The following is a 17,591-nucleotide window of genomic DNA, read 5'->3' on the forward strand; positions in this document are numbered from 1 at the left end:
AGAATTGAAGAGGCATAACCTGTGATAGCCTCAGATATTTTTGAAATGCTTTTCTGGGAAAGACCCTATTGCTAGATATTTGAAATGTTAGCAAATTTTCTCTTGCATGAATACAAACTGCGGAGAATCCTACTAGAGTCTGATCTTTTCTTTCCATTGTCTTTCTGAAGATAAATCTTTTCACAAGTGAAAATACAGTGTTAATTCTCTAGAGCTTTCCATGTCAGTTTCCATGTTTTATTTACTCTGCCACCACAACTTTCATGATTTAACTTTGCTCTTAAAATTTTACAACAGCTTGATATTTACCTTTTTTCAACAAGTGGTACATTTCCATGGTTCAAAATGTCAAAGTCAGCACTGAAAGCTTCCCTTCGATACACACCTACTAGCAAACGATCTTAACATAACCTTTCCTATTAGGTTTTAGGAAAACATTTACAAATGTTTCTTAAAGATCTTTAGGAGCATGGCAGAAAACAGATGATGTACCTGCATGTGCAAGTGTTTGTGTGTTCTCACTGGTTCATTGGTTGAGTTCAGATTTTCAGGAGGCTACAGGTAATAGAATATCCAACTTCCCAATTTGTAGGAGTTTGAACAATAGAAACATTTCATTTTCTCTCCAAGCAATCTGAGGGTAAGCAATTCCTGAGTGGCCCTTACAATTTTATCTCATGATATAGCATGCATGTTCTTTTTATAATACCATTTTGGCTTTTTCTCCTTGGGTTTTTTTGTCCCCTTCATGGTCACAAAGTGACTGCTTCATTATGGGACAATGATCAAACCATGACGGTCTTAGAAATCAATTGGTTTCTATCAAGTACTTGAGGTCAAATCTTTGCTAGGCTTATGCTACAACTCAGGGTTTATACAAACACATCTACATTACAGAATTGCTGTCATAGTCTGTTCTTGTTTCAACAAATTGAAATAAGACAAGAAATTGATTCAACCATATTGTTTGCTGTTGCTTTTTGTTTTGAATCTTGAGAAAGAAGTCTGACGGGCTGGTTAAGCTGGCTTGAATCTTACTATATAACCAAGACTGACCTTGAATGTGTGTTCCTTTTGACTCTGCATCCTGAATACTAAAATGTACCACCACACCAGGCAAAAATTCAACTTTTTAATGAATTATCTTTATTTGTAAAATTAATATATTGGACCAAGTAATTTCTGAGGTCCTTTCCATGTGTACCTAGCTCTAGTTAGGAACGACTGGCCGAAAATCCAACTTGTTAATTGTGGCTAATTTTTAACTATATGAGAATTTCAAATGTTTATAATTAATGTGTTTTTATCAACTCCACCCTCAATTTCTCCCCTATCCCCCCCAATTTCATGTGATCTGCATTTCAATCCACCGAGTCCACTTAGTGCTACTTGTATATGCATGGATGTAGGAGCACCTTTTGGAGGATGGGTAGCCTCTCTGGGGCCTCTTCCCTTAAGAAAACTGACTTTTCCTTCCATGGCAGCCATTAGTTGCCTTCTGTGCTGGGATCTGTATCAGCTTGATCTGGTTGGTGCAGGCCTTGTACAGACAGCTACTATGAGTTCACATGTGCAACTCTCCTATCATATCTGGAAAAACAACTGTTTAACTACAAACATCTACTGCCCCAGGCTTGTACAATCTTCCCACCCCCTCTTTGGCAATGATCCCCACATCCTGGAGGAATGAGGTGTGATGCAGAGGACCTACTTTAGAACTGTGTATTCCATACTCTTGTTCTCTCCACATTGGCCACTTGTAGATCTTTGTATCAATCACCATCAACTGCAAGAAAAGGCTTCTCTGATGAGGGTTAAGAATTGCGTCTATCTATGGGTATAAACATTAAGGGTTATGGAAGAGTTTATTACTTTGTCAATTTAGCAGAACAATAGGTTCTTTCCTATTGCTTATGGTGTGGCCATCCATGGTCGTTTGGCTCAGTTAATGGTATGAGACATGAGTTCTGGTTCATGGAATGGGCTTTAAAGCCAAACAGAACACTGCCAGTTGTGTCCATAACATTTGCACTACTGTTAATTCAATGGGTTTATCTTGCAAAGACAGTTGTTTTCATAGTTCATAGGGAACTGTGGTTAACTTTGATGTTGAAATTAAGGATGTTTTCCATTTTCTTTTAAAAATTAGAGGACTGCTTTATCAATGTAATAAGAAAATATTTCAAAATATGAATATTATAAGATAGAAAAAATCTAAAACTAATCCCACATGTAATATGTGGTATCTTCTAAAATTTGCTAATAATTCAGAGTAATTGAATGTGCCCTATTCCTGAGCTAGACGTGGTGACCCACGAGTGTCATCCAAGCACTTGAAAGTCCGAAGCAGAAGATTACACTTCTACTTCAGGGTAGTTTGAAGGATATATAACAAGTTCCTAACCACCTTGAAGTATAGACTAAAAACCCTGTTTGAAACAAAACAAAAGACCTAGTACTGTACTTTGACCACCCATTTTCAGAGGTATAATGTAATTTGCAATAACAATGATGGACCATTTCATAGGAGAGTAGAGCTGAGCCACAGTGGACCACAGCTAAGTCATTTCTTCTTAAGTGAGCCTATTTATCTTAACAACTAAAATCCCTTGAAGAAAAGCCATAGAACATATAGGTATATTCATAATACATACAGCTGCTTATGAAACATTCAAATGACAAGGTTGTAGAAGCTCACATCTATACTTAACATTTTCTTACCACTTTGCAAAGTAACTTTCAAATGGAAATGGAAACGGACTGTCTTTAAGCAAATTTCAGCCATCTTTATGACCTGTACACCTCATAAATACTCGCATGTGTGAGATGCAGATGAATATAAAATAGAATGGAGTAACAATTATTCTTATTTCTTCATGGTGCTCATTTTTGAAGGTAATAGTGAAGTCCAGGACCTATTACTGATAGAAATGTATGCAATATTTACCAATAATTCCTATGTGCCAGGGACTATATTATTCTATTAATCCCTATAGTAATCTAGTGTATAAGGCATTATCCCCATTTCATAAATGGTATCAAAACTAGTAGAGAAATAATAACTTGCAAAATACATCACAGCTAATAAACGAGGATATCAAGAAGAACCATCTGATTGTCCAGAGCCCCAGCTTATAGATACCTCATATATTTACCTATATTTTTCTACTTAGCGTATTTAGACTATGGTGCAGGATGAGTCACAGTGTTTTCTCATAGCAAAGTGAAAAATTACTGATACCGTGGGTTAACCCAAATTAAGGATGTGAGAAACAACTTTATGAAATTAGTAAGTAAATATCAAAATACAACTTTTAAAAAAAGGACTTCCAACAGAATTACCTGGTGTGGTAGACAAAGCCACACCCAGAAGACATGGATTGTTACATGAAAATCACAGTACAAGGCATGTGATGACTTCCTATAAGTTGCTGCTCCCCCAGACTTCCAAAAGAACACAGGTCTGTTGTCATTGCCCTACATGAGAAGACCTCATGGCAGAAGACACCGCAACTTTGGCTGCAGAAAATTTCAACTTGACTGGGAAATTTCCTCCTTGCTTGCTAGCTAGCTTTCATCATGCTAAAAGGTGCTTTGTAGGCTGCTGGGAGAGAAACAGCATCAGTCCTCTACTCCAGTGCTGGACCCTGCATGCTACACTACTGACCTCTCAAGCAAGATGTCCCCAGTGGTGGAATATTGCTATGAAGGTCATGAGATGACTACTTTCTGACTGGATTTGAGACATCTGCTCCACAGGAGGGAATTCCATGTAATCCCATAATCCTAGTCAGAAGATCATTGCTCGGTAGGTATTAAGGTAGAAGCTAGTATTTTCATTTGTTTGTTTGTTTTGTGAATGATCATGCAAGTAAACTATCTTGTGAATATTTAGATTTATACTCCTTGATCTGGTCTTCTTTCAACCTTGGTTAGAGGAGCTTCAGTGCTCAGTAGACCGCAGACAGGTGTTTAACTGGTCACAGGACTGAAAGAAAGAGACTCCGCCCTAAATGGAACATCTATACTAACTCCACCACCAAGGCGCAGGGAACATTGCAGAAAAAGAGGCAGAAGCATTGAAGAGCCAGAAGAAGCAGGGCAATGCTATGAAATGCTGTGTTCTAGAGGTGACATGACTCTAACACTCATAAACTCACAGTAGCTGTTTACCTGTACAAGACCCATACAAGACTAAGATAGCCAAAATCTGCACAAAAATGGAATAATCCTCAGGCCCCAGCCTTTATTGAAGAATCAGTGGCAGTTGATAGCTGATGCGGGAGTTAGAATCATTGATTTTTTAGAGGATATGATTACTGGTAAGTTTTCTGTATTTCTGTGGATGGCCTCACTCCCATGCTTATATAGACAGCACTAATTGGGTTAGCAAAAAATTACATGAAGTTGTAAGGTAACATGTAGGGGAATATGGAAGATATGATTATATTTCATTGTATCCATGTGTGAAATTCTCAAATATAAAGAACAAATTTTAAAAAACAGTTGCAAAGATGGTACAGAGAATTATTATGTGTCTTTCCTACAGATTCCTATAATGCTAACATTCTACTTAACTATTGTACAATGATCCAAACTAGGAAATTAGCATTCATACAACACTACACACTGGAGTTATCCTAATTTCATCTGTTTTACAACTAATATGTCTTAGTTACTTTTCTGTTGCTTTGATAAAACACTGGCCAAAAGAACAGCTTAGGGAAGGAAAGTGTTCATTTGGTATCACAGGTCCAGCTTCCAGAGGGGATAATAGTCTATTGCAGTGGAGCAGCACAGCAGCAGACAGCTGCACTGTCAGATACGGCAACAGGAATAAGAGCTAGCAGATTACATCTTTACAGCAAGCATGAAGCATGAAAGTCAGTAAGGTGAGGCTATATGCCTTAAAATCTTATCCCCGGGGCCTTACTTTCCAAACAAGACCACATCTCCTCTACCTCTCCAGTCAGCACTATCAGCTGGGAACCAAGTGTTCAAATGCCTGCGCCAGTGGGTGATGTTCTCATTCAAACTACATGATATAAATTTTCTATGTCAGTATGCAATCCGGGAGAGATACTATATTTAGTTATCTTCCACATCGAGTTAGCCACCTAATATTTGTCTTATATGACTCTTGTGACTTTTTTCAGTGCCTAGCATTGAACATACTTGTACATCCTAAGCAAGTGTTCTCCCACTGGCCTACATTCCCAGCCTCAGGCTTGACATTTTGGAAGAGTACTAGTCAAATACTTTGTACAAAGTTCCTCAGGTCAGGTTTTTATGACGTTATCTCATGATTTGATTGAAATTGTGGATTTCTGAATACAATTCACCAAAGGGTACACATGACATCAAAGACTTAGCCCAGGCAATAGTAACCTTGACCACTTGGTTGAGGGTCTGATAAGTTGTGTTCCTGCAATGTTACATTGTACCCCTCCAACACTCTGTTGGTTAGAAAACCACACTCAAGGGAAATGAGGAAGAATTGAGATTTACTTCCTGGCATATCGAGGACATTGTGAGACAGTATGGATTGATGAATACCTATAATGCAAGCACTCGGGGTACTGAGCAGGGACGATCCAAGCTGAAGACCAGAAACTTCATAATGGACTCTGTCTCAAACAAACAGAATGTGTAGGCATATATTAAAATAAATGTAATAATTGCTAAATGTTATTGTTTCTATTCTCTCCTTTTTAACCTATGTGTATACAATACAATGAGTTCCAATTATAATATTCTTATCCATGTATATCTTGGACATTGTTCAGACTCACCTCTCTTACCCTCTCTTATCCCTTTGTCTTCTATTTTTCTGTTTCTTATCCCCAAATTGTTCCCTTGTGCTTCTATGACAATGTATGTGTGTGTGTGCGTGCATAGGTGTGTGTGTATGTGTGTGTGTATTTAAATCTACATTATATAAATGAAAAACAAAATGTGATCGTTTTTCTGAGTCTGTCTTATTTCTTTTTATGATCCCCATTCCCATTCATTTTCAAATTTGCGTAAAATTCACAACCCAAATGCACAATCTGAACTCACTCTCTTCAGCATCCCAAGTGTTGCAACTGCAAATGTGTATACCACTACTACTTGCTGGAGATAAGGAATGTGGACATATAAGAAAAGATAATAAAGGATAAAATGTTCATCTCAAATTTATTTATTTCAATAGAAATATAATAGAAATGTAATTAGTCAGTAGTATTGAAGGCCTGCCTATTAGAAATTGGTTGTTGTTGTTGTTGTTGCTGCCGCTGCTGGTTTTTCTGCAAAGCTTATCTTCAATATTAAAGAAAAATAGAATGAAAATTGGATATGGTCAAGGTTAGTTGGATTTTTTGTTTTGTTTTGTTTTTTGTTTTTGCTTTTTGCTAAGTGGGCAGGATTACAGGAGAAAAACAAAGGATTCATCTCCAGGTTTCTCCTCCTAGTATTATTTTATGCATTTTCAGTCTGGGATCAAATGTTCAAAGACAGCATCACTTACATGTCTATGTTATTATTGGTGTTTTTGTGCCACATATATCTTGCAAAAGGATCTTATTGGAGCTGTCAAAATAAAACAGGAAACTGGAGTTTGACTGACCCTACAGCATCCATACAAATGGAAGGTGGGTATAGTGGCTGCAATCCTAATGCTTAGGAAACAGAAATGGGTCATCTCCATAGCAGATGGACTACCCAGAGTGACCTATTAGACAAGTTCTGTATTCAAGTGAAAGACTTTGGCTCAGAATATAGAGAACAAATGGGAGAAGACACTCAACATCAACCTTGACCTTACGCATGCAAGTGAAAATTTGTGCACATGCATCTGCACACATGTGCCCCCACACAAGAAAACACACACACACACATGCCAAGCACACATGTACATGCAAAATAGAAAACAGAAGTCAGTCTTCAATGCACAAGCCCTTTCCCAGCTCATGCCTTAGTTTCTAAGGTTCCTTTGGTAGGAGAAAGTCGCATGCCCTGTCTACTATCGAGGAAGCAGGCTTGTGAACAATACACATGGGCATAGGCAAGGTAGTGTGATGCTTGGAGGGCCATTAATTCCATAATCAACTGCAGGACAGTTGAAGAAGTCCTATCTTCCTAGAGCCAGTAAATAGCAGCAAAACCAAACAGGAAGGTGAGCCAGTCATTCTCCTGAGATGAAAAAAAAAACACCATATCATTTTACTAAGAATATTATAACCCAGACCAGAATGTGTGCAATTTTTCTCAATGTCATGAAATTCTAAAGACAATCAATTTGAAGAATATATATGTCAGAGAACATTTTTGGAAGAGAGGTATTACTAGGAGATGCTAATGTTTAGCAGCTTCTAAAATGTGTTAACTTGAACCTTCTGCTTTGAATGAGAAAATTTGTAGACAGGAGAATAAACCATATGACCTTTAATGTTCTTTTTCAGGACTGAGATTTTATGATAAACCACTTAGGAATAAGTCTATCAGAGCTCGTTCTTTCCTGCCTGAGAAAATGCCCTTTTTTGCTTACAAGCACATACACATATGCCTCTGCACAAAGCATAGCTCAGAGACAAATGACAGTTCTGTTTCATAATATTTGTCTTATGACAGAAGAGGACCAGCTCTTGAGTTATTGCCTCATTAGGGAAAATAAAATCGGTGACAACTCCCAGCATTGTGGGAATGAAAATATTGCAAATTTCCTTCGCAAGGGTTATTTTTGACTTTCATTTTTCTTTGAGTGTCAGAAATTTGTTTTCTGGTGTTGTTTGTTGGTTTGTTGTCTTTTCTAGGGTTGGGGGTCAAATCTAGCGCTTCAAAAGTGCTAAGCAAGCACTCTACTACTGAACTGTATCTGCAGCCCAAGAGACAGATTTCCTGAGTCCCGTTCCAAGCTATAGTGAAAGACGGTAGAAGCAAATGCTAAAGGTTGAACGTGAACTGCAGCCCTGGACAAGACGAGCAATAGACGTAAGCTTATGTTTTGTAGTGATCAAATAAAAAACATAAATACATTTTATTGTCCTCTATAGAATGTTTTCTTAAAGAAAAAGTCTTACCCCATAAAACATCATGAAGAGACAGCTTTGCTAACTCAGAATTAGATCCCCATGTATTTTTATTTGCTCTGCTGGCACAGCGAAGCTTACGGACAACTTAATTGCCTGATCGCCCAAAGGTTATGGATCAGTCACTTGGGCTGCCACTCATGGCGCATTGTAAGCCTGGTAGGAGTCACAAGGGCTTGTGATCTTTTTGAAAGAAGGGAAAATGGCGTATTGTTGTATTCGGAAGAAAAACAGAGTGAAAAGAAAATGCTATTGAGCATACTTAGTGAGCACCATCATTTATATGTGACAGTAGCACATTTTCAATAATGAAGCCAGCAGGGAAAAGATAGAGAGCAGGACGGATGCTGCAGTGGAAGCTCTGCTCGGTAAGCCAGCTCAGCTGTTTGAAGTGGACCCCAAGGTCCACAGGGGGGAAAGGATTGTGTTTTTTAAATACAGTGTGCAACACTTACATGTACTTTGAGGAATAAAAATGTTCGTCGAGCCCACCCTCTGTCTTCTTCTCATACTGACGCTATTCTTGCTAGTTGAAATGTCATGGGTAGACACGTGAATTCTTCAGGAACTGAGCTTAGGTTTTCAATCTTTGTGATAGTCTATAACATCCTTCAGTAAAAAGGAATTTCACTTTTGTAAGACATTCATATTAGAGAAAGTCAGGAGAGATCGCAAGTGTCCTACTTTTGACCCCAATCCAGTGCCTTCATATAATTCTTACAAGCATTGTAACTTGTGAGGTTTTCAGTATGTTAATTTGTGAACAAAAAATTATTATTGAATTAATATTCCCACTCCTGGAACTATTAGATGAGGGTTTGGGGGAAAGTAAATAGCAGCACATCAACCTCTATAAAAAAATAAAGTCCAAATATTACTATAATACAATTTGCTAAGTTTTACACACACATGCACACACACATATAATATTCTGTATATAGGCACAAGCACACACACATATGTGTGTGTGTCTGTGTGTGTGTTAAGTAAAGCACAGTGGTGCAGGCCTGTAATCCCAGACCTTAGAGTGTGAAAACTAGGCCTCAATAGGTGAGAACCTGCAAAGAAAAAAGAAAGAGATTGAAAGATTATTTACATAATAGGGGTGGTGACCAATAAATCAGGAAAAGTCCATGATAAATTGAACAGCTTAAAGTCAAATACTAATAGGTATCTCTTTAAAAATAAATAAATAAAATAGTTTTTGGACACCTTTAGCCCCAGTACCTGGGAGGCAGAGACAGGTGGATCTCTGAGTTTGAGAACAGACTGGTCCACAGAGTTAGTTCCAGAACAGGCAAGGTAACAACACAGAGAGACCCTGTCTTAAATCACCTTCTCTAGATAGAAAGATGATAGATAGATAGATAGATAGATAGATAGATAGATAGATAGATAGATAGATAGATATATATATATATATATATATATATATATATAGAGAGAGAGAGAGAGAGAGAGAGAGAGAGAGAGAGAGAGCAATTTGTGGCAAAACAGAAAAAATCATGGGTAGCTTCTGGACCTGCAATTTATATATGTCCTATGAATCCCAAATTCTACCCTTTCCAAATTATTTTTAAAACGGAACCATCACTGTCCTTGAAATTACACATAGAAGTATTATCACAGTGAAGGCTTGAAAAGTAGGCAAATGGACTAATGACACCAACTAAATAACAGAATTGTTCAAAAATCATAACACATAAAAACACTAGACTAACAATAAAACCATGTTATGAAAAGTACTTCTGGACACTAGGAATGGAATTCCATTCACAAGAAAAGAATAGGAACAGGCTATCTCTATGCACATGCACTGTGTAACAGGGTAAGAGTGAATTTACATCATCATTGAAACTAGACAGCAGTGCTGGTCTCTTCATTTCTGTGTTTGACCAATCATCTGACAAGCAGTAAGTTCTGAGAAACATGGTGCTTGCATTACCTATGCAGAACTTAAGTCTATTCAAATTCCAACTTCTCCAGAGTAGGAAACAGATTATCTCAAAACATTGTGACAGTTTTAATTGTCGTGGTAGTGAACGATAGCTGTAGGAGTGGTGAGATAAATCCTACTTTGCCAGGTTGGTGAATTCTGGTTTCAAACATACTGATAATAATAACAAATCATCCGCATTATAATGACAGTTATCCCATTGTAGCCCCTTCCCTGCCCTCAACACTGTCCACTTGCATTATTTTACTTTTCTTCTCCATATATACCACCTCTTAATACTTTTCTGTAACGGACATATTTCTTGTTTGATTGTCTGTCTCCCCCTGCTGGTATGAAAGGAGATTTCTCTTTGGTTCGGTTTGATTCACAATTGCACCATGAGCTTAACTAGTAAACAATATCAGGGCATCAATAATACTGATCAAATTAATGAATGCGTAAGAGATCACATTTCCCATGTGTGACATACACTAGATCCGTCAAACTCAATTGTTAAGGACATATTGTAGGGAAAAGGAGATAATAAATAGACAACAGGAAGGCCTAAATGAGGAGGAGAAGGTAGAAACTCATCCCCTTTGCCTTGACAATGACAGTTAGGGTGTTGCAGAAAGTTGATTAGTGGTAAATGGCCCAGATGTTTCTTTAAGCTACCAGTTTCCTCTATTACACTACCAATTTCCCTCCTGTGACACAATTTGCTGAACTCACAGTAAGGCTAAAAACACATCCCATTCACTTTCTTCTGGCTGATGAATATTTCTCCAACACTCGAACTGTGTATCTGGGGCTGCTTCAGCAAAGATTTAGAAAGTAAACAGATATTCATAACGGAATTCACTTGTGATGGATTTTTGAAAAGTCCCCTATGGTTGTTCTCACTCCTTAGGATGCCTTTTGATTTTCTATATTCAAATTCATCACCACCAGAAGGACCGTATTTTCACCTAGGAAGACTAGGTCTGGAAATCATATGCCATTGATCTGCTGAACAAAATTAGCTTTGAGCTTGCTTGGGCAGAAGTAACATTAAGAATACATGTCGGATTTCCTTTCTCTCTCTCCCCACGCTGCCTGTCATAGCTACTGGCCATTCTCCCTTTGCTGATCATTGTGTTGATATGCCTATGCTGAGTAAATCCTTCCTTCTTATGCTTGAACAAAAGAAACCATACATTTACTGCAAGTACCAAGCAGCCAAGTTTTACAACATGAAAAAGAACTTTAAAGTTATTACCAGTTCCTAACACGAAAATAAAGCTTCCAGACTTGTATTTTCCCATCACAACTACACTTGAAATCTACCGACTGCCCAAACTCCACGCTCATTACAGCCCTCCGACAACGGGAAGAATACGCATTCATATTCCTTTCCCGAGAGGCAGTGCATTCTAGTTGTTGAAAGATCAGAGCAGGTGCACATCGGGCTGGTGGCATACGGTGGTGTATGCCTATAAACCCAGTGCTCCGAAAGTTGATAGAGCAAGACTCCAAGTTTGAGATGAGCCCGAGCAACATAGTGAGTTCCAGGGAAACCTGGAGTATATAGCAGAGCACCATCTCAAAGCTAAATAAGTGATAAACTAATTTGGATTTCGGATCATTAGGCTTATTATGAAACTGATATGGTTCCCTTCAAAAAAGACAAACTCTTTCATATCTGAAAGAGTGAGCTTTGTGTTTGCCTGTCCATTGTCTTCTGCCTCTTCCCTGCTCCTCCTCTTACGCAGCCTTCCCTCCTCTCTACTCTTTCCATTTTCTACAGTGCCCTTCTTTCCTCTCTTCCCCATTTCTCATCTCTGCTATGTCTTCGCCTCTAATTCCTCCTCTTCCCCTCTAATCCTCTCTCGGTTTCTCTCCTCATATTGCTATCTGTTGGCAGGATTGGGAAGGAGCTACACGTTTCACACTGCTGCTGGAAGTGAAAAATGGCACACCCACTTTAGGCTGTCTTTGGTTTCTTTTTTTCATAATAGTTTATTAATTCTTTGAGAATTGTAATCAATTTATTTTAATCATATTTACTCTTGACTCCTTTGCCCAGCTCTGATCTCCACCTCTCTCTCTCCCTCCACCCTAGCTTCATTTCCTTTTTTTGGGCAATCATTAGTGGCTATTATTTATTTTATTTCTTTATTATACCAATTCCAGTTCCTTTTTAATATATATTTTTATATATTAAAACAATTTAAACACACACACATACATACATACATATATATCCAAATTGTTCTCATATAGTCCCTGGTATGAAACTATCCAGTGGAGCATGGTTAAGCTACCGCAAGGAAAATTTGCTCTCTTTCCCCTAGCTAGAATGATGGCTTGGCTGAACTTGTACAGGTTTGTGCAGGAAACCTCAGCTGGTGCGAGTTTATAAGTACTAGAGTTTCTTTTAATGTTAGAAAATGCATCTCTCCTATGCTCCTATCATCCAACAGTTCTACTCCAAAGTTCTAGAGAGAGACATATGTCTACAAAGATATTTGGGGGGGAACAATAGCAATTTCACAATAGCCCTAATCATATTAGCCCTCTACTAGAAATCTAGAAGAAACATGAGTGATTTCCACCAAGGAGATGCGGGTACAACGGACAGCAACAGAAAGAAATGAAGTGCTAACATGCGCACTATTTTGGTAAATCTCATCAGTGTAAAGTTGAATGAAAGAAAGTAGATGTACAGCAGCACATGTTACTTGTAGTTTGTGTAAAATTTTAGAATAAACAAAAATCTTTAGTGATAAAAATAAGATCAATGTCTTTCTAGGTCAACAGAAGTATCAGTGATAAAGAGATTTAGTTTGCTTAAAGAAAAACAAGAGAGTTTTCTGGATATATGTAGGAATTGTTTTATATTATGGCTCTAAAGTTTTGTCTATATTTACCAAAAGTCACTAAACTATATACTTGATAACTATACACACAATTATGCCTCAATAATTTGACAGAATGATTCATGCTGGGTTTTACGCAAAAGTTTAAGAAGTATTTTTCTTTCAGACTGCAAAGGTTAATACTGTAGCAACCTCTCTGTACTTCATGAATATACATACACTGCTAAGCTGGAAGAGATAGGGTCTTTTGGCAAACCTCCTGCTGTCTACCCCATTAAAGTCATCATCTAGTTAGCGCTTGAGTTTGCAAGAAAGTATGTTGGGCACTATTGAAGATACAAAATGAATAATTCAGAATTCCCACTCCCAAGTTGCTAATGACGTCTGACATACTCGTACTAAAACAGTAGTTTTGCACACTAATCATTGTAAAATAAGAAATAACTAAGCAACATAAAGTTGGTTTACTATATACTTATTCAATACCTGAGGGTGATATAGCAAGATATTGGAGAGCATATTTATGTATGGTTGCTAAGCCTGCTAGAAGGGATTTTCAGAGCGGGACTTGTGGCCTCAAATGGATTATCATGCATGGAATAAGTACTCGTCCACAAGAAAGTTAAGGCAGGGTTACCTGCCTTCTAAGAGGAGTGACCAAGAAAGCAGGGGATCACACCTAAGATGCTGGCTAATCAAAGGGTGAGTGTGCGCCTATACTGAGAAACAGTGCTGGGGATGATGAAGACTAGTTAACAGAATGGCTGGGTCTTTATTCAAGAGGGTTGTCAAACTGAAAGGGTAAACATACTTTTGATGGCTTCATAAAATAAGTTGACTTCGTTCTCCTTACAAAGTACTGTGCGAACAGTAGTGTTCCTGCGCTGTCCTCCACACAAGAAAGTAACTTTATAGTCTAGAGCTTCTACTTTGCAACATTTAGGTCCCTCTAGTGTTATTCAGCTAATATATAGACAAACACATAAGTTACATGGAATAATACATATATATATTCCAGAAGTGCCTTGTATCATTTCTGTTCCCATTCTAAGAACAGGGACTGAAATAATTCTACACTGCCTTAATCACAGTAAAGCTATACACTAAACAGATAAGGAACTGCAAATGCTCAGTGTTCAACTATTCAAGGGTAGCCAAAAAGATACCACTTACCAGGAGGTAGAGAAAAGAGAAAAGCATCCTACTTCCTGCACAGAAAGTGCTGTGCTCAAGAAGAGGAGTATGCCACAGGCCATCAATAGCTGAAACTGGAAAAGGACCCCATATGCTGCTGCAAATGCTCGGTTATATATATTTAACAAAAAACGGGCTGGAGAGATGACTCAGCAGGCAAGAGCACTGGCTGCCCTTCCAGAAGTCCTGAGTTCAATTCCCAGCAACCATATGGTGTCTCACAACCATATGGAGTCTCACAACCAAATGCAATGAGATCTGAGATCTGGTGCCCTCTTCTGGCCGGCAGGTGTACATGCAGGCAGAACACTGTATAATATAATAAATCATTTTAAAAACAGAGAAGAAAATGACACAAATGTAGAGTCAGAATCATTCTGTTGGAGACCCAATGAAGTGAACACTATACTTTGAGGAACCACAGCCTGTAATTGGTTTATTGCTCAGAGTAACAAGCAGGTGAATTAGGTTAATTAGACTGAATTGTTGAAAGGTACAGCTGTAGGTCTCTGACTAAGAGCTCTTATAGGTAGTTCTTACATTATTGTGTGGGCTTTTCGTTTGTTTGAATAACTCAAAATAAAAATGAGAAACATAACCATAGAAGTACTATATGATCTAGCAATCTCATTCTGAATATTACCCAAAAAACTAAAAATAGACACTGAAACACATACACATTGTGCAAAAGTTCACAACAGGCAAAGATGAAAACAAACCATCCTTTCATATATTGATAACTAAAAGATTTATATATATCATTATACGTGTACATACAACTATGTATCATTATATATGTGTATATACAATGGTATATGTACAGCATATTTTATATATGTTGTATACATTGTATATATTAGCCTCAAAAGAGAATGAAATCCTAATGCATGCTTTTGCATAGATAAACCTTGAAAGTGCTATGCTAGGTGAAATAAGCCAGTACAAAGGAAAAATACATGATTCCACTTACATGTATTTCATAGAATAAATTATTAGAAAGGCAAATAAAAATAGAAATTACCAGCAGCTATAAAGAGGTAGCGATAAGGGGTTGCTGTTTAATAATATTGTGATATATATCAAAAGTGAAAAAAATAATGAGGGAGATGGCTATGTTAATACAGAAATCATTTTTAAAGAGCTAGATAAATATCCCAATGAGGGTAAATCACGTTAGCCTTGTGATAAAAATTACTTCAGCTTGGCAGTATCTAGATTCAAGCATGCAAATTAGGAGGAAGAGAGCAAAAGGAGGGCGTATTCCAAGTTGCAGGTAACAGTGAATGAGGGCAGAATCCTGACCGTGTATGTGCTTGGTGAATCTAAGTCAGGATAGTCTGACTACTTCATTGCATCTCCCGTTTTCTCCTGATGGGGGCACTGATGTTTTCCCTTTGGGTAATTGCTGATTCCACTTCGCTTCCCAGGCCTGGAGCTCCTGGTTAAACATGAGCAGGCATAACCCTTAGTCACTGCAAGCGTTTCCATCTCCTTCCCACAAAATTTCCCATAGCTCTGTAGTACGCACTTGTTACTTTTTACAAGGACATCCATAAACAAAACTGTGTCTGCACACTGTGAAACACACAGATTGTATTTCTGAAATGTTGGGGAGTACTTCCCTCCTTCTTTGCTCCACCCCCACCCGCATGCCCTGTTTCTCCCTGTTCAAGAAGATAGGTGAGTTTGCACTTGTAGCTTCAAGAGAGAGGAACCAGACAAGGGGGGCATTTGAAGTCCTTACAAAAGTTAGACCTGATTTTTTGGATGCGACATCATTTTGATGATTTAAAGATCAGTAACGTAGAGTCTCCTGCACACTAAGAGTAACGCTTCCTTGTGTGTCACTTTACTTTGGTATCTCATGCTCAAGCCATTGGAAGCAGATTCTAGTGATGCATTGTTATCTGCAGTTTCTGGGGTTGTGCTGAAGAGAGATTTTATCTTTCCACCTCTGAGCTGCTCTGGAATAGGAACTGCTTGAGCTCTTCAAATCACACAGTTGTGTTGACCTCATACGACAGTCGAGGCCCGTAGGTATGTCTATGCATGCTGGGCTGCTCATTTTTCTTGTTTGTTTTGGGTTCTTTTGTGGTTTGTTGGGGGTGGGGGACAAAATGAAAACCTGAGAAAGCAGCCAAAGTACCCTTCATGCCTTTCAAGTAACCGCATTAGGCAGGAGATAAAAGTAAAAGCTAGGCACATTTAAAAAAAATCAGTCCAGACTGATGTGACAGCCCAGTTAGTAAAGTGCTTACTGCACAAACCTGAAGACGCAAGTTTGATTTCCAAAACTCATGTAAAATGCGTGGGGGTGGCACACGCCTAGAATCCCACAACTGGGAATATAGAGATAAGAGGATCCCTGACACTGGTGGGCCAGACATTTTAGCCAAATAGATAAGTGCCAGGTGCAGTGAAAGACCCTGTCTCAAAAAGTAGGGAGGAGACCGATCAAAGAGCACATTGGTCTCTAGCCTCTACATACATGCACTCACGGATGAACACACACACACACACACACACACACACACAGAGAGACACACAAGGGTGAGAAGGAAGAGAGGGGAACAGGGGCAGAAATGAGATAGTTTTCTAATCAAAACCAGTACCTCTAGTAAAAAATGAACAAACTTGATGCCCCCCACCCACCAATAATACACCCTAAGTAGAATATGTCCCACTATATTGCTCTAAGGTGACAAAATTAACTTTTGTTTCCTGAAAAGTACACTCTGGATGAGTACAAGAAATATGTGACCCATATGGACTTCGTTCCCCTGGTAGAAAGATATATCCTCTCTCAGAAGTGTGCCACCTTTTAAGTGTCCATACCAACAACTGATGATCTTGTTCAAACTCAAATTCTGTTTTGTTTTGTTTTTAGAGCTTGGAGTAGGTCCCCAAATTCAGCATCTCTAAGAAGCTCCTAGGGGATGTAAATATTGCTGTTCATCGGGTCAAAGGTGTATCTCAGGCAATGGAAGTAGTAATTCTCAAAAGATGGTGCTTGGACAGAAGCATCAGTATCATGCATAAATTTTCTAGAGAAGTGAACCTTACGCCTATTTATTTACTAAGTAAGAACACCTTAGTGTGTTCGTTAGTCTGGCTAGGACAAGGAACAAAGCCATAGGTTACTCACAATTAAAGAAGGTGCTCACTCTCAGTCATGAAAGTATAGGTGGGTGGTACTTGATAGGATGCCTGTTCTGGGTTTCGTGCATCCTGCGGTCTGTCTTACAAGCTTTACTGAGGAGTCCTGAGACATACTAGAATTTGATGGCCATTGTCCTCTTTTTTCTTGACACATCACTACAAACAGTACCATACTTGTGATTCGGACCTAGGGACACAACTTTGAGGGTAGGTGTTTTTTCATCTAGTTCAACAGAGAATGTGAATGAGGATGCCCAGGAAACAGCTATTTGCCATAGCAAAATATTTATAAGGAGTGAAAATACAGTATATCAACTGTGATTTATCAGACATGCTAAGCAGATGCAGAATAATGTCACACGATCTTAAAAATAG

The 17,591-nt window shown here is 38.4% G+C and overlaps 1 protein-coding gene across 1 annotated transcript in view; it reads right to left on the minus strand.

Annotated features, from left to right (window-relative positions):
- LOC119804217 (BTB/POZ domain-containing adapter for CUL3-mediated RhoA degradation protein 2-like) overlaps positions 1–16,444 on the minus strand; it is a 33,797-nt gene extending 17,353 nt beyond the window's left edge. Inside the window, 2 exon segments of the mRNA XM_042054319.1 lie at positions 1,652–1,831; positions 16,325–16,444. Of these exon segments, the coding sequence (XP_041910253.1) occupies positions 1,652–1,831; positions 16,325–16,444 (300 nt within the window).
- Between the last annotated feature and the right edge of the window lie 1,147 nt (positions 16,445–17,591).

This window comes from Arvicola amphibius, chromosome X (genome assembly GCF_903992535.2).
Source record: "Arvicola amphibius chromosome X, mArvAmp1.2, whole genome shotgun sequence".
In the NCBI taxonomy this organism is placed as follows: Eukaryota; Metazoa; Chordata; class Mammalia; order Rodentia; family Cricetidae; genus Arvicola; species Arvicola amphibius.